The sequence below is a fragment of the Acanthochromis polyacanthus genome, chromosome 22 (assembly GCF_021347895.1).
Source record: "Acanthochromis polyacanthus isolate Apoly-LR-REF ecotype Palm Island chromosome 22, KAUST_Apoly_ChrSc, whole genome shotgun sequence".
In the NCBI taxonomy this organism is placed as follows: domain Eukaryota; kingdom Metazoa; phylum Chordata; class Actinopteri; family Pomacentridae; genus Acanthochromis; species Acanthochromis polyacanthus.
The window spans coordinates 28,658,722-28,681,098 of record NC_067134.1 but is presented as its reverse complement, the minus strand read 5'-3'; the positions used below and the strand labels follow the sequence as shown (position 1 = coordinate 28,681,098).

The following is a 22,377-nucleotide window of genomic DNA, read 5'->3' as shown; positions in this document are numbered from 1 at the left end:
TTCAAACCAAAGCCTGGACACAGTTTTATAAAAATGTAAAACGGGTTTTATTGAGTATAAAAGTGTGGGTCAGAAGGCAGCAGAGCTGGTTCTGGGTGCTGGAAGGCAGGTTTTGGCACTCAGCTGATTTAGTGTTTAGAAAAAGTCTTCAGTCACAACAACAAGAGGTTCACTATCAGATTAAATTACAGTCCAGCTCTCTACACACATTCAGCTGCTCTAAAACATAAATATAACACATTCCCTTTGGTAGATCAAGGCTCCTGATGTTCCAGAACACGTTCACACCCACAGCCCTTCATAGTGCAAACACAGAACGATGAGTGAAGGAAACACCGGCAGGAAACCAGAGGAACTAAACCGTAAAACTCTACAACAACATTCTGATTATCTGCTTCTAACTCTGTCTCCTGTTAAAACCTCCTCACTGCACAAAACAACAACCAACACTGGACATGTCAGCTTTAGCAGAAGATTGATGGGGTCTGGAAGTGACTTTAAAACGTCTGCACGGAGAAAAAACTAAAAAACAAACCGTGAAAAACACTTCAGAGAATATTCAGCTGAACAGCAGAGAGATAAACGTGGAGGAAAGGAGTAAATATCTATATTCTGTAGAGCCACTTAGTTTTGGGAACACCTGAGGGCACTTTGAAGTTATCATACATGTTGATTCGGGTTTTTTAAACTTTGGTTTCATATTCTGGCTTATTTTGGGGAAACTTTTCTCATGATTTCAGAAAAATCCACCTGGAAAATGAACCAAAATTAATCTTAAAATTGTGCTTTTCCACCAAAATGCCTTCATTCTACATGTCTAATTGGTAAAATACATTGTGATAAAACTTGGGGACGTTTCAGATGAACTGCAGAGTTTACAGCTGTGGACACTTGGAAATGATTGTAGATGCTGATTCCAGGGTTTTTCAGTCTTTCATTGAAATGTAGCTTCTATAACTGTCGTACTGTTGCTGGTTTCTCGCTACGTGTTCGTGTTGTTTCCACAGAGCTGCAGGATTTGACAGTAAAACGTGGTGAAGGAGGTGAAACGTTCAGGTTCCAGCAGGTGCTTTACGAGCCGTGGTAGAGGTCGGCCTGCTTGGATCGGTGCTCCGTCTGGATGCTGCCGTCGTCGCTCAGCTCCTCAGCGGTGTCTCCAAAGCCGTGGTAGTGTCCATAACGCAGGAAGTCCCCACAGTCGGCCCCCAGGGGCCCCCAGCAGGCCGGCTGGGCAGAAGAACAGCTGCCGGGGCTGTTGGTCAGATGCAGAGAGCCACACATCTCAGCCGAAGAACGCTGAGGACGCGATGAAGGATGCTGGACAGGAGAGGAGGACGGAGGATGGAGGCTGCTGGGGGGCTGAAGGGGAGGCAGGATGGGATGTCTGGTACCGTCCTCTGATTTATAGGAAGGAAATACGGAGTTAAATCTGCTCAGAAGCTCATGAAGAACAGATGAAATGAGAATGAAGAAGCACCTGTGCTGAGCTCCTGTTCAGACTCGGTGTTCATGCTCTCCATCTCCTCACCTGGACTGATCTGAACCTGAAACACACCTGGAGAACAACAGAGTGTTAGCCAGCAGCACACAACATGTGTTGAGGATAAAACGTAGAATATTGCACACTTATCAATTCAATTCTGACCGTTTTTCCTTTTTTTAAACACTGAAATGTCACAGGGTTTGAGCTGATCTGATAATTAGCAGAATTGATTTATTTTAGTGGATTTATAATTTTCCGGCAGCGTTGCAGTTCAGAGGTAAATATGTACCCTCCTGTTAGGATAAAACACTGCTCCAGTCCTGTTTTTAGTCTGAAATGTGGCTGCTAACAGATGGATTTGCTCCTTTCCAGCTTCAACATGTTGATCTGCTGAACAGTTTTCACAGCGACACTGAAAGAAGAAGAAGAAGCAGCATCAGCTGACTCTACAGGTAAACCTGTCACTGCCACATATACGCATGATAATCATCTACAGGACACGGAATCATGCTTTAGAGGACACATCTTCAGCTGGATTCTTAATCTTTTTAACTATACTTGGACCTCTGATGACAGCTGTGGAGCTTTTTGCTTCTAAACAAACTTCCTGCCCAGGAGTGGATTAAAGATGCTGAAGCTGCATTACTCAGAAAAACCAACAGTGGCATACAGTCGTGTTAGCACATGAATAAAAGTGTGAGTTTTCATGGAGAACATGGAGTTGTCTTTTTGAACGTTAGTAAACAACGTTCCATCCCATCAGACGGTATTTTCTTACCTTCAGCCCTCCTGGGTTTCTTCATCAGCCCGGCCTCCACCACGTTCAGCTGCCTCTTCCTGCTGAACAGACCCTGACCACAGGGGGCGCCGTTCTCATTCCCATGGAGCTGCTGCAGGTGCTTCTGGGCGTTGGAGATGAAGCAGAAACAGTCGTGGAAGCCGTGAGCATGAGCCAGGTCTGCTGCCGTCTGCCCACTGGCATTCCTTAACCTGAACCATGAGAGAGCTGTGAGAGGACTGCTGCAGGAAAACACCCGAGTTCAGCTCTAACAACCGGCCTCAAACATCTAACAGTCTCACTGAAATCTGCCTCAAACATTCATTTAATAACATTCATTTACTGCTTGGCTGTTAAACTACATCTCAGTGCTCAGTAGAAGAATCAACAGAAAGTCAACATGTTTGGAATTAAACTAAGACAATTCAGAATAATAAGAAATTCAGGATTTGTATTTTATCTTTTTAAAAGATGTATAAAGTTAACAACAAAATATGTCCTGTTAACTCAGATATATGATGATAAAATCTTTTCTAATTCATTAAAATGAAACTTATAACTAGGCTCTAAACAATCTGATTTAGAAATGACAAAAACAACTATTATACTAACAGTTGATTTTACAGAACAGTAAATATTTAAAGGCTATCATCTACACATGACATTTTTGGCTCTGATATACATGTAAAACTAACACTTCAGATTTCTAGACTTAAATCCAGGCCACACAGTAAGAACTCAGTGCAACAAATATCAGTAAACTGACTGAGATTATTATTATTCTGGTAAATCTTCAAGTATTCATGGTTCCATCAAGAGAAGATCTCCTCAATATTCCATGCAGCTCCACATCATCACACTCCATCCTCCATGCTTCACTGTCAGGATCAAACATCCACTGAGTCTCAGTTCAAACCAAACACCTCTACATCATTATTATCCATTTATTTATCTCCCAGCATTCATCAGACTTCTTCTGATGTTCTTCAGCTAAATTTATCTTTTAGTTTTATGCCAAAGAATACGAGTGTTTTTCTTCACTGTCCACAGAAATCTGATGTTTTACAAAGTCATGTTTGTAGGAAAACCTGCAGCTCTGATTAGTGGAACTATGACTCCTCCTAGACCTCCTGATTAGTGGAACTATGACTCCTTCTAGACCTCCTGATTAGTGGAACTATGACTCCTTCTAGACCTCCTGATTAGTGGAACTATGACTCCTCCTAGACCTCCTGATTAGTGGAACTATGACTCCTTCCGGACCTCCTGATTAGTGGTACTATGACTCCTTCTAGACCTCCTGATTAGTGGAACTATGACTCCTTCTGGACCTCCTGATTAGTGGAACTATGACTCCTTCTAGACCTCTGATTAGTGGAACTATGACTCCTTCTAGACCTCCTGATTAGTGGAACTATGACTCCTTCCAGACCTCCTGATTAGTGGAACTATGACTCCTTCTGGACCTCCTGATTAGTGGAACTATGACTCCTTCTGGACCTCTGATTAGTGGAACTATGACTCCTTCTAGACCTCCTGATTAGTGGTACTATGACTCCTTCCAGACCTCCTGATTAGTGGAACTATGACTCCTTCTAGACCTCCTGATTAGTGGTACTATGACTCCTTCTAGACCTCCTGATTAGTGGAACTATGACTCCTTCTGGACCTCCTGATTAGTGGAACTATGACTCCTTCTAGACCTCTGATTAGTGGAACTATGACTCCTTCTAGACCTCCTGATTAGTGGTACTATGACTCCTTCCAGACCTCCTGATTAGTGGAACTATGACTCCTCCTAGACCTCCTGATTAGTGGAACTATGACTCCTTCTGGACCTCCTGATTAGTGGTACTATGACTCCTTCTAGACCTCCTGATTAGTGGAACTATGACTCCTTCTGGACCTCCTGATTAGTGGTACTATGACTCCTTCTAGACCTCCTGATTAGTGGAACTATGACTCCTTCTAGACCTCCTGATTAGTGGAACTATGACTCCTCCTAGACCTCCTGATTAGTGGAACTATGACTCCTTCCGGACCTCCTGATTAGTGGTACTATGACTCCTTCTAGACCTCCTGATTAGTGGAACTATGACTCCTTCTGGACCTCCTGATTAGTGGAACTATGACTCCTTCTAGACCTCTGATTAGTGGAACTATGACTCCTTCTAGACCTCCTGATTAGTGGAACTATGACTCCTTCTAGACCTCTGATTAGTGGAACTATGACTCCTTCTAGACCTCTGATTAGTGGAACTATGACTCCTTCTAGACCTCTGTTTAGTGGAACTATGACTCCTTCTTGACCTCCTGATTAGTGGAACTATGACTCCTTCTAGACCTCCTGATTAGTGGAACTATGACTCCTTCTAGACCTCCTGATTAGTGGAACTATGACTCCTTCTAGACCTCTTGATTAGTGGAACTATGACTCCTTCTGGACCTCCTGATTAGTGGAACTATGACTCCTTCTAGACCTCCTGATTAGTGGAACTATGACTCCTTCTGGACCTCCTGATTAGTGGAACTATGACTCCTTCTGGACCTCCTGATCAGTGGAACTGACTCCTTCTAGACCTCCTGATTAGTGGAACTATGACTCCTTCTAGACCTCCTGATTAGTGGAACTATGACTCCTTCTAGACCTCTGATTAGTGGAACTATGACTCCTTCTGGACCTCCTGATCAGTGGAACTGACTCCTTCTAGACCTCCTGATTAGTGGAACTATGACTCCTTCTAGACCTCCTGATTAGTGGTACTATGACTCCTTCTAGACCTCTGATTAGTGGAACTATGACTCCTTCTTGACCTCCTGATTAGTGGAACTATGACTCCTTCTAGACCTCCTGATTAGTGGTACTATGACTCCTTCTAGACCTCCTGATTAGTGGAACTATGACTCCTTCTGGACCTCCTGATTAGTGGAACTATGACTCCTTCTAGACCTCTGATTAGTGGAACTATGACTCCTTCTAGACCTCTGATTAGTGGAACTATGACTCCTTCTTGACCTCCTGATTAGTGGAACTATGACTCCTTCTAGACCTCCTGATTAGTGGTACTATGACTCCTTCTAGACCTCCTGATTAGTGGAACTATGACTCCTTCTGGACCTCCTGATTAGTGGAACTATGACTCCTTCTAGACCTCTGATTAGTGGAACTATGACTCCTTCTAGACCTCTGTTTAGTGGAACTATGACTCCTTCTTGACCTCCTGATCAGTGGAACTATGACTCCTTCTCGACCTCTGATTACTGCTGCATCTGTGAATCTTATTTCCATCTCTGTGAAGTCTCACAGTCTGTTTTAAGCTCCTCTGACCGCTCTTTTCCTCGTGGAGCCATGATCCACTTTTGTTGCACTGAGTTTCTACTTCTAGGCCTGTATTCTATTATTGTTTTTGCAGGAATAGTCCTAAACAATCATTCCATTTTACTGATCTCCTGAATGTGTTTAACCCTCACATGTTGCTCCTATCCTTCAGCTACAGCTCAATACTCCCTAAACTCAGACTGATTTCTACAGTAACTCCTGGGTGGTGGGCAGTTTGTTGGCCCGGTGAAAGCTAAACCAGCTGTAAGCTAACTCAGCATGCAGGCCTAGACATGACTACCATCATCATCAGTGCTTTGTGAGCATGGAACCAATCACTGCAGGAAATACCTCGCCAGTTTGCCAGCTGCAGAAACTGTAGGAAGCGATAGTGAACACTCATTGGTGTGTAAGATGCTCGCAGATGCAGACTGTGCAGTGCCTATTTGGATTGCTCCCTCTTTCTGGGATTACTCGAGAAAATCATGTTCAAACTCAACAGCTGCAAAACATCAGAACGTGCAGAGTGTTTGTCTCTGCCAGCACAGGTTCAAATCCTTCCTTTACAGCAGATAGAACAAAGCAAACCTGAATACGGAGTTCTAAACGTGACATACTGCATGTTAGGATCAAACAGTAAAACATGAAACGTTTCTACACCTGAAAAGCTCATGATGACAATAAATGATTTCATGCCAGAATTAACCAGACCTGCTTTGATTTCTCTTGAAGTTTGATTCAGTAAAATGATGTTGAAAGCTACTGAATATTCAGGATGGATTCACTGATTATTATTAATCTTAGTTTTTTTAAAATTGGTTTCCACATTTGTCTCCTGTTTGTTCTACGTAAACACTGCCTGCAGTTCAGTCCAAAAGTCTCTGAATTTCTGTCACAGCCGAGTCACGCAGGGCTTTTTGTTTGTGGTCAGTCGAGCAGAATTTTTAGTTTTTTACAGAATGTGTTTAGAGCAGACTAATTATTTTTGGCACATTTTTAAATGCAAAATGCTGAAGAACATATTAGGATAAAATACCACAATTTTAAGCTTCAATTTCAAAATCACATCAGAAAGTTGAAACTCTGAGCTTTAGTTTCTGGTTCAAATGGTTTAAGATCAGTGGATTTTCAAAGATGTCATATTTTCTTCAGAGAGTTTAAATCTGAGAAAAGCCGCTCCATTTTAAAACTGGACTTCAGACCTACTTCTTCACCCTGGCCTTTGGCTGAGCAGAGTCACCTTTAATGGACCTTTATCTGTTTATTTTACTGTTTTATTGCTGTGCTTTTATTGTTCTCGTATTTTTGAGGATTTATTTTACTGTAAAGGACTTTGGCTGGCCATAGGTCTGTACAAGTGTTATATAAATAGAAAGAAAAAGAAATCCAGGCACAGATCAGCAGAAATATTGTAGATATTTGATTTCTTCCACCAGTTTATTAATGCCTGTTCAACAGCGCCGACTGTGCTCATGCTTTATTTCCATTTTATTTCCTTAATGCGAGAAACATCCATTGGAGGATCATCTCAGACGTTTCAGAGCTTAATTTGGACACACAGCAGGCATGTAAGAGCTTTGTCTGAATAAATAAAGACTGAAGATGATAAACAGCAGAATCTGTTTTTCAAGAGAAATCAAAGAGAAATCACATTTTCTGCTAAACATTTACAGACAATAAGCTTGTGACTTTTATCTGCAGTCTTTAAAGTTATTTCCTCCCACTGTGTCAGATTAGAGCATATGAGGGATTATAAAACCAGAGCAGTGGTGAAAATATGCTGTAATGTAGTGAAACTCATTTAAAATTAGAATAGAAACACATGAGCTTTTCTGCTTGTGCAGTAATGTGAACATCCTCTCTGACTTTCTGTCACATCACAGAACATCTACAACACAAAAAACATCACAGTTAATCTACCATCAACTCTGAGAAATGAGCCTCAGCTGAATGATCCTGTTCACATCAGCTGGTTGGAAGCAGACAGACGCTGAAACATCTGGAATATTTCTACACCTCTTCAGACCCTGCAGTGTCTGTGTGAGATTAACTTTTAGTTATTTAGAATTAACAGTAGTTTAAAATAGTTCCACTTTCAGAGCACTCCTCTGTGTTTAAGAATGTTTTTCTGAAGTCAGAGTTAACATCTTAAAGAAACAAAAGAGCATAAAAGGTCCATGTACTTACAAACTGGTCTGTTTTCATTTGACCAATAAGCTTCTTTGGGCTGGAAATGACAGAATCAGGACAGAAGATACGGTGAGATGTGCTGATGATCAGTTATGAATCTCCACCGTAATCATACTGAAACTGCTAACAAACTGCTGAGAGTTGAAAGTAAACCATCGTGTTGTTTCCTCCCAAACAGCTGATGTGAAGAGAAAGTTCATTAAAACCACAGCAGCAGCAGAACGTCTCTAAAGTCAGGAAGCACCTCAGCAGGTTGGTAACGACTCAGAACAGATGTCTGATCTATCTATGGAAGGCCAGAAATTATGCCACATGAGGTTCTAGTGACACAAACAGACCTGAGCTGCTGCTGTGGTTCACATTGAGTAGAACAGAGCTACTGCAGCTGAACACGGGGCAGACTGCAGGATACTTACTGAGGTTTAGCTCCTGCTATCAACAGGACCTGAATACACTCCAGACTGCCTGAACGAGCCGCCTTATGGATGGGAGTCTCACCTACAAAGTCCTGCAGACACAGGAAAACTCTAAGGAGATCCATGTGTACGACGACGATGAAGGTTATTGATAAAATAAGACAACAAATACTATTAAAGACAACGATCATCTCTACAGTCCTACAGGACAGATCTCAGACCGACCTGCTGGTTGACATCAGCTCCGGCCTCCGTCAGCCACACCACGCAGTGAGGATGTCCTCCAAACGCCGCCGTGTGAGTCGGTGTCTGGTTGAAGCGGCTGCTCACCGTGTTCACCTCACAGCCCATCTGCACCAGACGCACCACACACTCCAGCTGGGAGACACACAACACAAGCTGACAGTGACACAACAACCGCTGGGCAACAGATGCACGTAAATCATTGCACAGAAAACTGAAAATAGCCTCTGTGTTTGCACTTTTACTGTAAAACATCTCCAATAATCCTGCATCACATTAGCCTGTATGGGTGGATTGGTGCAGGTCTGGTGTGAACAGGTTTTAGTTGTTAGAAGGACAGTGCACCATCTGGAAGGACATCTCAGTTCCTAAAATGCAGACAAATCTGTGTATTTAATGTATTTATAATCATAATATATTCACTTTACTGTTTTATGAGTCCACCAGAATTAGTCATAAACTCTGAACAACAGCAGACTGAGACAAAGTGAACACAGCATGTCACTTTTAAATGACAGCTCTGAAGTGAGAACATCTCATTTTGTTAAATGATTTTAGGGAGATTCTGCAGGACTGACTGTCAACCAAAACCAGACTTCCTGCTGCTGGAGAAAATACTGGGGGGACATGAGGTGTGATTTGATACTGAACAACCTGATACAGCTGGCAGAGACAGAAACACCTATTTTCCAGTGTTTTAGAGCAAATCTTGTTGACAATTATCTCAGTGCTTTGAAAGAGAAACATACAAAGTCTAAAAGAAACTGAAAATATGCAACAACCTTTCATTGCGTACACATGTATACATTCATCATGAATCTATTTATTCGTTTATCTCGATTTAGTATTCTTAGTTTTATATATTTTATTCTGATCTTAAGAAAACGTATTTTTGTTGCTTTAGGAACCAAATCAAAACACGGAAATTAACACTTCCGGGTTTTCTGGGGCCGCTTTGGCGCCTGAACGCTGATTGGCTCCACAGGAACCAATGAAAACGCTCAAAGCCGTTATTTTCGTTTTTTCTCCCAGGAGATCAGACATGACTGTATTAGGCAGTGATTATTAACGTTTAAAGACATCTAAGCATCTATAAAACGCTAGTTGTGACGTTACAGCAACAAGTATTATGAGAACAAGTAGTAAAGTTGACAGCAGTAAGCTAAACTGGCAGAGAGTGTTAAGTTTTCCTCCCAGACACAGTTTTGGCCTTAGTGAGGAGAACCGTTAAACCTAAATCCGTTAATCCCTACCTGTCCGTAGTGAGCAGCCCAGTGGATGGGGGTCCATCCGTAGCGGGAGTCCTCAGCCGTCAGATGAGTCCGGTTTGACAGCGACAGCAGCGCTCCGATGTCTCCATCCCGGCAGGCTCGGTGTACGGGGAACCGGCGGACGAACACCTCATCACCGGAGAAGTCTGGTTCCAGTCCCGCAGACATGAGCGGCAGGTAGGGGTGTTTCTCAGCCAGTCCCGATCCCGGAGCAGACTGGCTAAAGAGGTTCAAACACAAAGGAAGAGCAGATAAGCTTCTCTTTACGGTAGAGAGGGCATGACAAAACCCGTACTGGAGTATCACGCACCCCGGAGCTTTTCCACGACCAGGGGGGGAATCACAAAACCCGGACTGGAGTCTCACGCACCGCCGACCTCCGGAGCTTCTTATGGTTTTGGCTAAAAACCTTCCACCACCGGACCGCCTGCAGACCAGAGGGAGAGTTAGAGATTAGTCTCACTGGTAAGGAACAATAAGTAGGTAATTCTCAAATTTAATATGAATAATTTAGGAATTATCTATGTTTAGCTGAACAACTCTAAGCTGTTTAGGTGTTTAAACATTTAACACTGAAACATCGTTAGCTCACTATGCTGTCGTGCTTGCGTTGGTGGCTAATAAGTAGCGCTTACTGTGTCACAAGCAAGGAACGGTATTTGTGTAATTACCTTTTTCACTTTATTATTATTAATGAATATTAGTAGTTTTATGCAGTAATTATATATATTTAACTGAAGACCCCAAAGCTGTTTAGCTGTACAAGTATTTAACGCCAAACATGACAACTAATTGCTATCATGCTAGCTTTTGTGGCTAATATGTAGCTCTTACTTTTACTTTATAAATAAGGAACAATATGTGTGTATTTATTGTTTTTTTTAAAAAATATATATATATTAGTTATTTGGTAATTACCTATGTTACCTGAACAACTCAAAGGTATTTGGCTGTATAAACTTAACACTAAAACATGGTTAGCTAACTGTGCTATCATGCTAGTTTTGATGGCTAGTGTATAGCTGTTACATTGTCACAGTCCAATGCTGAGGTGTCAAACTGTTTATTCGTGCTACAGAAAACCTCAGCAGTCTCATAGGAGTCATCTATAGAAGCAGAAGAAGACATTAAACACACCAGGTGTAAGATGGCAGCGTTATTCAGCGGGAAGTCCCTGGTGGTGAATCATGGATCAAAGGTAAAACAGGTTAACAGATGCTAACGTTACCAGAAAATAACCTACTGGTCAGACCAGAGTGCTGTCCAGGGTTGGGGCTACCACTAACAGTTTCTGTTGTATGGACTCTATTTCCATACGACATAATACAGATTATTGTTGACTTATTTCCTGTATGTAGACCACATTAAACCAGGCCCAGAAATAACAACATTATATATACATTGTCTCTTTTTTTGCAGAGCAGTGATGCTGCTGACGGCATCTCATTTGCTCACACACTCCATTCTCACAGACAGTTTGAATCACTCTGCTCTCTGTAAAATATCTAAATGAACATCATAAATATTAACAGTTTACACCCAAACTTCAGCTATTATAAATGTAAACTGTCACTCATTATGTTCTGGCTGATAAACAGTGTCCTTGTGGGGATTTTTTAAAAGATAACACGCCTCAGAGGGTTTACAGTAGAGGTCTTGCTTTTTAAAATGTCATTTTTAATATTGAGGTTGTTTATCCTTTGTTTTTTCTTTCTTTCAGGATGATTTTGTCAGAGTGAGGAAAAGAGATTTGGAGAAGTTAACCACAGAAGTGATGCAGCTCAGGGAGTTCCTGCCAGAGTTCTGAATGGGGAACTGATTCAGATGCTGCAGAAAGCTCAAACAAGTCAGACAGGTATGCTCCTGTTAGGCTTCACCTGCTTTACATCTACTGTAGAAATAATGAACAGACGTAGATGTTAGCTGGCTTGATGTGGGTTCTGTCTAGAGTTATTCTATATTTCATACGCTGTCACATATTTCAGATGTAGAACAGAATAAAATGTTTTTAGTTGGTTGTATTTGGCATCAAACACCACCTGCATGTTGATTTCTTTTTTATCTCAGTTTTGTCTAACTGCTCCACTAATAAGACGCTCCAAGGCCTCCTCACAATGATTTCTGTTTGACGATCTCCTCTATCCTGCTGTGACCCAAACCAGAGGTTTACATCCGTGAGAAAGACAAGATAACGCCGAGGTCACACCTTCCGTTTAGCACAAATACAACGGATGGGAAACAGAAAACAGAAAGAACGTAGTAGCCCGATTTAATCCAGATGTTCCATCACAGTTAGCGGGTTCATGTATTTAGACTGTTTGGAAATCACAGATGTACTCAGTGTTGATTCAGAGACCACAGGTTGTTCACTAGCATTTTAAACAGTACGTTCTTACATTTTGCTGGTTATTACTGTACTGTAAGCTGGTTTAAAGTGTGTGTGAATCTTAACACAGTTCCTAAAAAGTGTTGGAGAAGAGCTGGAGGAAGATTTCCGCTAGGTTTAGTCTGTTTGAGCTGCTCAAAGTGGCTGAATTAGCAATTTTTCTGTCACCGAATTGTGTTTAGTAATACTGATGATAAATAATGTTCCATAGGTTTTAAAATGGTCTCACAAAATGAGACACACGACTGCAAAAGTGAGACACAAAATGACAAAAACAAGGCAGAAAATGAAACAGGACACAAAATGACAACACATAAAACAACAAAAACAAATCAGAAAACGTCAAGAACAAGACAAAAAATAACAGAAATATTATCAGCAGGTTCTGCTAACATGTTGTGGGAAACGTTCCATGAATAATAAAAATTATTTAAAATATTCTGTTGATTAAAAAATGCTCCCACACTTACAGAGACATGAATGAAAAAATAGAACCAAAAAAATGAGATTTGAATGAGAGTTGAACTGTTTCATCAGAGATCCAGTTTGACAAGAGAAAAATGGTGTTTTAGGGGAACTCCAGACTTATCTGGTATTAAAAATATTTTAAACTTTATTTTCTCCTAATTTTTTTAGATTTGGTCTCAGGACAAGAACATTTACACACTGCTGATGTTTTAGGGTTTAAAACATGGATTATTGCATGTAAAACGGTTCTGTATGATCCGTACATTAGTGGACCTGGTTAACCTCCAGACCTCCATGTGGATGTGTTCCTGCAGTGAAGGATCATCTAGAGCAGAAACAGGAGCAGCTCAGGCAGGAGAGTCTCCACCTTCAGGCCCGACTGGATGCAGCTCAGAGTGAATGTCAGAAGGAGAGAGAGGTGAGAGAGGGAGCTACTGGAAGAACAAATCAGTCTGCTGTAGTAGAGAAACATCAGAAATAATCTACAGAACAAAGCATTTAGAGCAGGGGTGTCCAACATGAGGCCCGTGGGCCAAAAGTGGTCCTCCAGAGGGTCCAATCCGGCCCTCAAAGTGTAAAAATTACAGAGAAGACATTAACTGCAGATTGTAAATTTGTAAAACTATAAATTTAAAATCATTTCTGGAACATAAAAAGTTGTTTGGGTCATAAAGTTAACTAATAGATTGCTCTTTGTTCTTTTGTGTCTCATTTTTGTAATATTTTGTCTTTTTTTTTGTCATTTTGTGTTTCCTTTTGGTCTCGCTTGTGTTTCTTTTCTCATGTTTTGTGTCATTTATGTAATTTTTTGTCACAATTTTTGTCCATTTTTTGTTGGTTTGTAACTTTTTTGTCTCATTTTCTGTTTTGCTTCATGTCATTTGTCTAATTTTTGTGCATTTTGTTTCTTGCTTCTGTCATTTTGTCTCTCGTTTTTGTAATATTTTGTCCTGTGTGTTGTCTTTTGTTGTCTGACTTTTGTTGTTTTGATCATAAAGTAAAATCCTACATGGTTTAGTTTCAGACAGCTATGAGTGTGTGTTCATGATGTTTAGTAAAAAGATAATTCCTTAAATGTGAACATTTCCGCATTAAAACACAGGAACCATTAGGAGCTGTGGTTGTTTATCTGTTACTATGCTGTGGCTTTACTGGTTTTACTGGAGATCAGACTGGGCTGGATGTGGAACCTGAAGATGAGTTTGTCTCTCCTGACTTAGTGGATGAAGCTCTGGTGTCTCTTTTATTCCTTTATCCTGTATCTGGACACATTCGTCCTGCAGGAGAAGCTGCTGTTGCGAGAGCAGCTGTGGCAGAGTGGATCAGAGCTGCAGCAGCAGGCCGCCTTCTGCTCCGGTCTGGGATCAGCAGCCTGCAGTCTGCTGTGGAGCTGCTCTTCCAGGGAGGAGACGGTGACGCTGTGGCTGGCTGATGTGAGTACGACCGCTCCAGAGGGTTGGTGTGTCCCAGCCGGCTGCTGAAGCTGTCATCTATGTCCTATATGTGCTACAGGGGAAGCTGCGGTCCTTCCTCACCGTCGCTGCTCAGACCCTGGAGAGCTTCGTCAGGTCCCTGGATGAAGACATGAAGACTCAGACTGAGGACCATAACTCCCATGAGCACCAGTTTGTGCTGGCGCTGGCTGGGACCATCACCAGTGAGCAGACTTTCATCCACTTTTCTACAGTTTTATGCCACAGATTGTTGCCTGGAGTCACAGAAACTCACGGTTCAGTGAGAATCAGTCTCATTTCCTGACACCAGTGGATGTGTATGCAGGTCACCGGTCACCATGGCAACGTCACGCAGCAGGGCGGTTAGAATGGAGTAGAGTGTCATTAGAGGAGAGCATCGCAGCATCGTGATCCTATCCATCATTTATAGATGTATGTGAGGAGGACCTGAAGGCAACAGACGGTTTATTTAACACCACATTATTTAAAACAGTGCCAGACTTTTATTACTTTGTACACTCTGGTAGTTTTAATTCTGACAGCACAGCCTTTTGAAATGAAATACAGACCAGGGATGTCCTCTAACTGTAAACATTTAACTGTGTCATGAACTGTGCGGCGATTGTCCAGGTTTCAGTGTCTCCAGACCAGATGTCCCTCACTCACCTGAACTCTCCATTTCCCTCCAATCAGACATCGCAGCGGTCCCTTGTGGGCGGGACTTCCTGTCCAGCTCAGCGCACGTCTTACTGGACACTCTGGTGAAGCTGCTGGAGCTCCTGAAGCCGGGAGTCTTCCCCAAACTCAAAGTGTACGTAGAGAAGATACAATAAATAGAATAGAATAGTTTCAGTTTAATACATAATAATACAGTGTGAGTGAATGGTTTCAGTACAGCATGTTAGACAGCAGGGGGCAGCACTGGACCTCTGTAGTACTCAGTAGTACAATTACTGTGGTATTTATTACAGGCTGCTGCTGATGTCTCTGTGTAACGTGTAGTACTCAGTAATAGTACTCATTAGTACTCAGTAGTACTTTTTCTCTCCAGGTTGCTGCTCATGTCTCTGTACAATGTGACCATCAGCATTAAAGGACTGAAGCACATCAGTGGGAACCAGAACCTGATGTCTCTGATCTGGACGCTGCTGGACGGTAAGGACGTCTCAGTGACACTGCTTTAGATTTTACTGCTTTATATTTTGCTATTTTATAACCCAATTTTATTGTCTTTTATATTTTAGTCTTCTTTTTAAATGCTTTATTGTCTTTCTTAATGTTAAATTGTCTTTTTTTTTTTAAATCTTCAATGTTTTGTCTTTTTCAGTGTTTTATACTTTTTCTTATCTTACATTTACTGTTTTATGTTTTATTGTCTTTTTATTGTTTTATCATTTACTGTCTTTTGCTGTATCAGATTTTTTTCTAAATATTTTTTGCCTTTATTCAGTGTTTTTTTGTCTTTACTGTTTTATTATTTTCAGTTTCATTGTCCTTTTTAATAATCTTTATTGCTTATTGTATGAAGTCTGAACTCAGTCAGTTCCTGCTGCTGTGTGTTGTCTAATTTCATTACAACCCTGGAGCAGAACAGAACTACTGTTAATGAGGTTATTCACACTTTTCCTGCTGTGATGTTAAACCTGCAGGTCTGTAGTTCAGTCAGAAGGTTCCTCCAGGTCAGCTCTGCTCTGTTTGTGTGCCAGATGGACACTGGGAGGTCAGTCTTCACTCTCTGCGCCTCCTGCAGTCGGTGCTGTTGGAGGAGGAGGTTCTGCTCCTGTTGGGCTCCTCTCTGCTGGATCCAGACCTCCAGGCTCGAGTCGTCCGGCTCACCTCCAGCCTCCAGCCCAGCCTCAGACTGGCAGCTCAGCAGACCCTGGAGGACCTGCAGGCCTTACAGCAGGTAGGATCAGTCATCAGGTAGGATCAGTCATCAGGTAGGATCAGTCATCAGGTAGGATCAGTCAGTAGGTAGGATCAGTCAGCAGGTAGGATCAGTCAGCAGGTAGGATCAGTCAGCAGGTAGGATCAGTCATCAGGTGAGATCAGTCATCAGGATCAGTCAGCAGGTAGGATCAGTCAGCAGGTAGGATCAGTCAGTAGGTGAGATCAGTCATCAGGATCAGTCAGTAGGTAGGATCAGTCATCAGGTAGGATCAGTCATCAGGTGAGATCAGTCATCAGGTAGGATCAGTCAGCAGGTATGATCAGTCATCAGGTAGGATCAGTCAGCAGGTAGGATCAGTCATCAGGTAGGATCAGTCAGTAGGTAGGATCAGTCAGCAGGTAGGATCAGTCATCAGGTAGGATCAGTCAGCAAGTAGGATCAGTCAGCAGGTAGGATCAGTCATCAGGTGAGATCAGTCATCAGGTAGGATCAGTCATCAGGATCAGTCAGCAGGTAGGATCAGTCAGTAGGTAGGATCAGTCATCACGTAGGATCAGTCAGCAGGTAGGATCAGTCATCAGGTAGGATCAGTCATCAGGATCAGTCAGCAGGTAGGATCAGTCAGTAGGTAGGATCAGTCATCACGTAGGATCAGTCAGCAGGTAGGATCAGTCATCAGGATCAGTCATCAGGTAGGATCAGTCATCAGGTAGGATCAGTCAGTAGGTAGGATCAGTCATCAGGTAGGATCAGTCATCAGGTAGGATCAGTCATCAGGATCAGTCATCAGGTAGGATCAGTCAGTAGGTAGGATCAGTCATCAGGTAGGATCAGTCACCAGGTAGGATCAGTCATCAGGTAGGATCAGTCATCAGGATCAGTCATCAGGTAGGATCAGTCAGTAGGTAGGATCAGTCATCAGGTAGGATCAGTCATCAGGTAGGATCAGTCATCAGGATCAGTCATCAGGTAGGATCAGTCATCAGGTAGGATCAGTCAGTAGGTAGGATCAGTCAGCAGGTAGGATCAGTCAGCAGGTAGGATCAGTCAGCAGGTAGGATCAGTCATCAGGTAGGATCAGTCATCAGGATCAGTCATCAGGTAGGATCAGTCATCAGGTAGGATCAGTCATCAGGTAGGATCAGTCATCAGGTAGGATCAGTCAGTAGGTAGGATCAGTCAGCAGGTAGGATCAGTCAGCAGGTAGGATCAGTCAGCAGGTAGGATCAGTCATCAGGATCAGTCATCAGGTAGGATCAGTCATCAGGATCAGTCATCAGGTAGGATCAGTCATCAGGTAGGATCAGTCATCAGGATCAGTCATCAGGTAGGATCAGTCATCAGGATCAGTCATCAGGTAGGATCAGTCATCAGGTAGGATCAGTCATCAGGATCAGTCATCAGGTAGGATCAGTCATCAGGTAGGATCAGTCAGTAGGTAGGATCAGTCATCAGGATCAGTCATCAGGTAGGATCAGTCATCAGGATCAGTCATCAGGTAGGATCAGTCAGCAGGTAGGATCAGTCATCAGGTATGATCAGTCATCAGGTAGGATCAGTCAGCAGGTAGGATCAGTCATCAGGTAGGATCAGTCATCAGGATCAGTCATCAGGTAGGATCAGTCAGCAGGTAGGATCAGTCATCAGGTAGGATCAGTCAGCAGGTAGGATGAGTCAGCAGGAGAAACTGAACCAGAGAGGATTTTACAACGGTTAAGATCTAGAAATTATTCTAAATTCCCTTTCATCTCCACATCTGTGTAGTGATCCTGACCTTAACCAAACAAACTAAAGGAGGAACTATTATAGGAAGAAGGTTCTTTATCATCCTACCTTGTAAATGGATCAAATATATACTTAAAATACATAAAACCTGTGACAGTTCATCAACAATAAAGTTCCACTAAACCAGGCTCACATTATGTCAGTTCAGTGTCTTTAAATATTTCCACAGGAAGATTAATTTCCACCTCTGTAGTTTTTACACTTTATGGAAACAGCAGAACATTAGTAAAACTAGAGGAAGTCAGAAATGTGTTTTAAACAGTATAATACACCTATAAAGCCATCTGTCATAAAAGAATAAAATAAAAATAACATTTCTTTGATTATTTCTTTTATCAGTGAAACAAACTGTCTCTATAAACTGTCGATATTTAAATATTGAATCAGTTTGTGTACTTTCCTCCTTAAATCAGCTGAATATTCCCAGACTTTAACCAACAGATCAGTCAGTGTTTTACTGCTGCAGGTGAGGATCTGATGCAGACACTTTGATTCTGCTCATTTTTAAATGACATGTGAATATTAAAATGATTTTGATCAAATATTACAATTTTAAGATCAGATTTTGGGTCATTTGTCCGACTAAACACAGCGTCACACGTGACTACTTCAAAGACCGTTGGAAATCTGTGTTGTTTCTGTTTTTACAGTTTCTCTGATTAAGGGTGTTGTTTTTTTTTTAAAATGACATTTCTTAAGCATCATTCATAAAACCTTTTCTGGAAAGTTAAAGTGTGAGGCAGCAGTGAATGTGCTGGTTTGTGTTTCCAGGGCCGAGGATGTAAACACAACAGAGTCTGATGAGGATTCTTCACCTCCACAGAGGAAAAGTTAAACGTGATAAAGTGAGAAAAGAGGTTTTATGTCGGAACTTTTCTACCAGCGTTGTTCAGTGTTGGACTTCCAGGTTTGTTCACAGCATCCTGTTTGTTCCTCTTTCAGTATAAAAGCAGTAATTCAGGTTTGTTCACACATTAAAGAGGATGTTTGAACTCCTTCTGTGCACCGTCTGTCCTCTTTATTGGATTTTAGATTAAATCTGAAGGCCACAATCAACACATAACGCTGCTAATGAATAATCAAATCCCCCCAATACCTTTTAGCTTTGAAGTTAGGTTCAGTTTGCATGAAAGAAAAGCTATTTACGAAGTGCTGTAGCCTGATTTAAAGGCATTATGGAGGATGTTTTTTTTGTTTAATTTGTCTGATTCACATAAAATGAATATACTGACCTTTAGTGGACTTGTATGTATGGTCTCTAAAAAAATTAAAATAAATAACTGTGGACATGGCAGGACCTGAAAAACATCAGCCAATCAACGCGCTCGGACCGAGGCGTTTGGTTTGCTCCCTTTCCTGTCAATCAAAAATCTTCCGGCTCAGGCCTAGTTACGTAGATTACGTACGCCTTGGACTTACGTGTTTTCTGTGTGTGTTGCTTTGGTATAGCTTCATAGTTAGCTGGAGACTTGTTTTGCTCATCTTTTTTACATAATAGCAGATAAAGATCCAGGGGGACCCAGCCGTAAAAGACAACTTCACGAGTCCTACGCAAGTTTCTGGAGGGGGGCGTTTCTTCGTAAATGTTAAGAGGGGGGAGGTTAGAGGGGGGTGAGGGAGAGGTTGTATGTGCGCATGCTACGTTCAAAGTCGTAGGAAATTAAATCTCCTCTAATGCCTTTAATGCCAGAAGCTAATATACAGCGTACAGTATGAGTACATGTCTGTGGAATATCACTTTCATGCCAGATAATTACTGATTCCAGTTACTGTATTAATAGTAAGTTGAACAGGAAGGTTTTTACCAGAGGGCACCAAATGTTCTGACGTTATTGGACAGTTTTTTCAGCTGCTCTTTGCTGGAGGGTTGTGTTCCCTGAAGTTGTTCTACTGGATTCAAACCAGGTGATAAACTGGGTCATATTTTCCTCTTTCTTCTGGTGGCAGTGTGCTTTGGCAGGTTATCATGATGGAACATTTCAGACTGGGAGTCATCATGTCAGCTACTATTTTAGTTTATCCACAGACACTCATCTATAAAAGTCATCTCCCCAGCAGCTTCATCCTCATTCAGCCCCATATTATCACCCCTACCTCTGTTCTTCTCTGTCAGGACCATGCATCGACTGTGGTAGGTCCACACCAAACATCTGGACTCCATCTGACATAAGCACATTTTTCTTGGTCTCATGTGAGCAAAGATTGTGCTCCAAATGTTCACCAGACTTTTATCTACATTTTATTTACAGTTTAATGTGACATAATGTCCCTCTGACAGTCCGTTTCCATCGGTTACCTCTATGCTAAGTCTGAAACTCTTCTGTCTGATTGAACTGAACACTGAGAAGAGTAAATAAGTGCACACAGGAGTTGCGTTTTGTTAATTGTACAGCTTTATTATCTGTTTCTTTAGTATGGACTTCTCAGTCATGAGCAGGTATCCATTGAACAAGGCCTAGACTACAGAACAGGATATATGGAAGACAGAAGAAGAATGGAAGCAGCCAGGAGAACTTCACTGATGGATCATCTGGGACAAGACAGGAGACGTTTACCTCCAAGTTTAACCCAACTCTCTGTCCCGTCAGAAACAAGTCAACAACAACCAGCAGAATCAAGAGTCAGGTCAGTGAACGCCTCGTCCTTAAACCTCCAGCCACCCTTCTGTTAGACACTGATACTAGGATACTGAAGCTAAGAAGAAGCTACAGGAAGTGAAGCGAGGAGGACACAGATATCCTCTAAGGAGAAGGAGAAGAAGAACTCTGGTGGTCCATGCAGGTCATTGGGGGTCGGTTCTGGTCGCCCCGCTGTCGTTTAGCCTCTAGGAGGACGCAGCGGCGTTGGGCTTGTCGTCACGGGTGACGGGGATGCTGCGCTCGCTGCGTCCGGACTCGCTGCCCCCGGTGACCTTGGGCCCGTTCAGGGTCAGCATGCCGTCGGCCGTCAGGGTGCAGGTGATCGCAGACTGGTCCACGCTGGAGGGGAGGCGGTAGCGGCGGTGGAACTCACGAGAGATGTAACCGTGGTCGTCCTGGAAGACATCAGGGTCAGCAGAGAGATGGAGAACATCTAAAACTTCAGCTTCAATACAACAGACTAAGGAGAACCAGGAGCTACATCACAGGAGTTCTGACCAAATAGGATCATTCAGACAGACTAGCACCAGAACTGGCTACAGAATCCTGAGTTATTCTGTGTTATTTAGGGAGATTTACTAGAAGTTTACCAACCACACTTTCCTCAGCCCTGTGAAGAAGACTAGTCTTCATGATGTGTTATCATGAACTGGTAGAACTTTCTTAGTCAACCTTTTCTCATCTAGTTCTGTAGAGAAACATGGAGCCAGAGGAGATTCTGATGTTTTTGTTCTGGAAACTGAGAGAAATCTAAAACCTACTGATCCCAGTGAGGACAGACGGTGAGATTTTCAGCATAAAAGTTAAAATAATACAATTTCCATAAATCTAACTACTTAAATAGAGCTGCTAGGATTCTATTTCTCCACTCACAGTAGAAGATAAATGGTTTATAATGAACACTGAGGCCTGATAGAACTGGAGCTAATGGGATGTCAGAACTCAGCTTCCTGCTCCTCCAACCCTCCATCAAGTGGAGTTTATTAATCCAGTATTATTTACATCAATCTGTCCCATGGCAGCATGTCTGTAGGTGTTGATCTGTTCATTGCGTCTCTTCTAAACGTTCATCTCACTAACTTCATGGCTAAACAGGAGCAGAAGAGGAGGTCTACCTGTCTCTCTCCATGCTTGCCCTGGATCTCCACGTAGTCGTCAGTGACCTTCACACTGAGCTCATCAGGAGAGAAGTGCTTGACGTCCAGGTAGACTGTGAACTTATCCCTGTCAGACCTCACCTGAAGAACACACAAATACAGAGAGGTTCTACTGGATCAGAGCAGTAGAGTCATGAGCTCCATGTCAGGACTTTAAACTGGACCACAGTTAAGTTTCAGAGTCACCAAACCAGACAGAGAAACCAAATAAAACCCAACAGAGACCAGATACCATCAGAACATGAGTTAGATCAGAGAGGAACTCAGTCCATCTCTGAGTTGATCCTCAGTGAAAATGCTGTCAGAAAACAGTGATGTTACCTCAGAGATGCCAGAGTTGGAAGAATCCAAGAAGTTGCGGAACAGCGACTGTCTGTAGTAGGGGCTGATGGTGGAGGTGGTGTAGGGGAACAGGTCGTAGTCAAACATGCCCTCTCCAAAGAACTGGTCGAAGAGCCGGGCAGGGTAGACGGAGCCCAGGGCACGTCTGAACCAGGGGTGCTGGATGGCAATATCCATACTGACTGGAGGCAGCGGGGCTAGTCTGGCTTGGTTCGGCTCGGCTCAGAGTCCAGCAGGCGAAGGAGGCGAGAACAGAAACCAGAACGAGGACCAGAAGCAGTGAAGAACGTTTCCAGAGCGCTTTGTCCTCCGCTCTGCTGCTGCCTCCTCTTTATATGCCTGAGAGCCAGAAAGAGAGGCTTTAGCCACGATCCCTCTGGAATGGCATTATCTCATGGAGGGTTGGGCCCCGTCAGCAGAATCAGGCTGAGGATGGGGGGGCAGGTCCAGACCCTGGTGGACCAGCAGACACTCAGAGCTGCCAAAACAAACGGCGGCGGGTGGAGAGGAGGGCGTGATGGAGACAAAGAGGTCAGGAAGCCAACTAAAGACACA

General features: G+C 42.6%; 3 protein-coding genes across 52 annotated transcripts; 1 reads left to right on the top strand and 2 right to left on the bottom strand.

Annotated features, from left to right (window-relative positions):
- Nucleotides 1-23: 23 nt before the first annotated feature.
- ankrd10a (ankyrin repeat domain 10a) lies at nucleotides 24-9,985 on the bottom strand. Of its 50 annotated transcripts, none has more exons than XM_051943410.1 (12): nucleotides 9,683-9,985; nucleotides 8,412-8,564; nucleotides 8,187-8,278; nucleotides 5,480-6,082; nucleotides 4,975-5,446; nucleotides 4,606-4,673; nucleotides 4,032-4,269; nucleotides 3,795-3,997; nucleotides 3,660-3,727; nucleotides 2,262-3,524; nucleotides 1,478-1,555; nucleotides 24-1,397 (listed from the first exon to the last, which is right to left on the bottom strand). In XM_051943410.1, exons 1-4 carry the CDS (start codon nucleotides 9,866-9,868, stop codon nucleotides 6,076-6,078), a joined length of 438 nt encoding a protein of 145 aa, XP_051799370.1. In that variant the 5' UTR covers nucleotides 9,869-9,985; the 3' UTR covers nucleotides 24-1,397; nucleotides 1,478-1,555; nucleotides 2,262-3,524; nucleotides 3,660-3,727; nucleotides 3,795-3,997; nucleotides 4,032-4,269; nucleotides 4,606-4,673; nucleotides 4,975-5,446; nucleotides 5,480-6,075. The 50 variants fall into 50 exon arrangements, with proteins under 50 accessions (XP_051799370.1, XP_051799351.1, XP_051799369.1 ...); XM_051943391.1 differs by adding an exon at nucleotides 4,910-4,942 and having other exon boundaries at nucleotides 4,032-4,673; nucleotides 5,009-5,446; XM_051943409.1 differs by having other exon boundaries at nucleotides 4,572-4,673; nucleotides 5,009-5,446.
- On the top strand, nucleotides 9,962-18,681 carry hsf2bp (heat shock transcription factor 2 binding protein). Its single transcript, XM_022203989.2, is given in 11 exon segments — nucleotides 9,962-10,165; nucleotides 10,779-10,898; nucleotides 11,421-11,496; nucleotides 11,499-11,555; nucleotides 12,869-12,972; nucleotides 13,838-13,987; nucleotides 14,067-14,211; nucleotides 14,702-14,819; nucleotides 15,060-15,163; nucleotides 15,715-15,914; nucleotides 18,456-18,681. Coding segments are annotated over 10 exon segments (1,035 nt in total). The 5' UTR covers nucleotides 9,962-10,165; nucleotides 10,779-10,847; the 3' UTR covers nucleotides 18,486-18,681.
- A 1,373-nt stretch (nucleotides 18,682-20,054) lies between these two features.
- On the bottom strand, nucleotides 20,055-22,151 carry cryaa (crystallin, alpha A). The gene is made up of 3 exons (XM_022203990.2): nucleotides 21,802-22,151; nucleotides 21,439-21,561; nucleotides 20,055-20,718 (listed from the first exon to the last, which is right to left on the bottom strand). The coding sequence occupies exons 1-3, from the start codon at nucleotides 21,997-21,999 to the stop codon at nucleotides 20,509-20,511; spliced, it is 531 nt and encodes a 176-aa protein (XP_022059682.1). The 5' UTR covers nucleotides 22,000-22,151; the 3' UTR covers nucleotides 20,055-20,508.
- Nucleotides 22,152-22,377: the final 226 nt, after the last annotated feature.

Excerpts from the sequence above, each read along its gene's own strand:
- cryaa (XM_022203990.2), bottom strand. The coding sequence starts at position 21,999 with ATGGATATTGCCATCCAGCACCCCTGGTTCAGACGTGCCCTGGGCTCC. Across the intron at positions 21,562-21,801 it reads CCAACTCTGGCATCTCTGAG|GTGAGGTCTGACAGGGATAA; the intron begins GTAACATCACTG and ends TGTGTTCTTCAG. Across the intron at positions 20,719-21,438 it reads GCAAGCATGGAGAGAGACAG|GACGACCACGGTTACATCTC; the intron begins GTAGACCTCCTC and ends GATGTCTTCCAG.
- ankrd10a (XM_051943410.1), bottom strand. The coding sequence starts at position 9,868 with ATGTCTGCGGGACTGGAACCAGACTTCTCCGGTGATGAGGTGTTCGTC. Across the intron at positions 8,565-9,682 it reads GGGCTGCTCACTACGGACAG|CTGGAGTGTGTGGTGCGTCT; the intron begins GTAGGGATTAAC and ends TGTGTCTCCCAG. Across the intron at positions 8,279-8,411 it reads GAGCTGATGTCAACCAGCAG|GACTTTGTAGGTGAGACTCC; the intron begins GTCGGTCTGAGA and ends CTGTGTCTGCAG.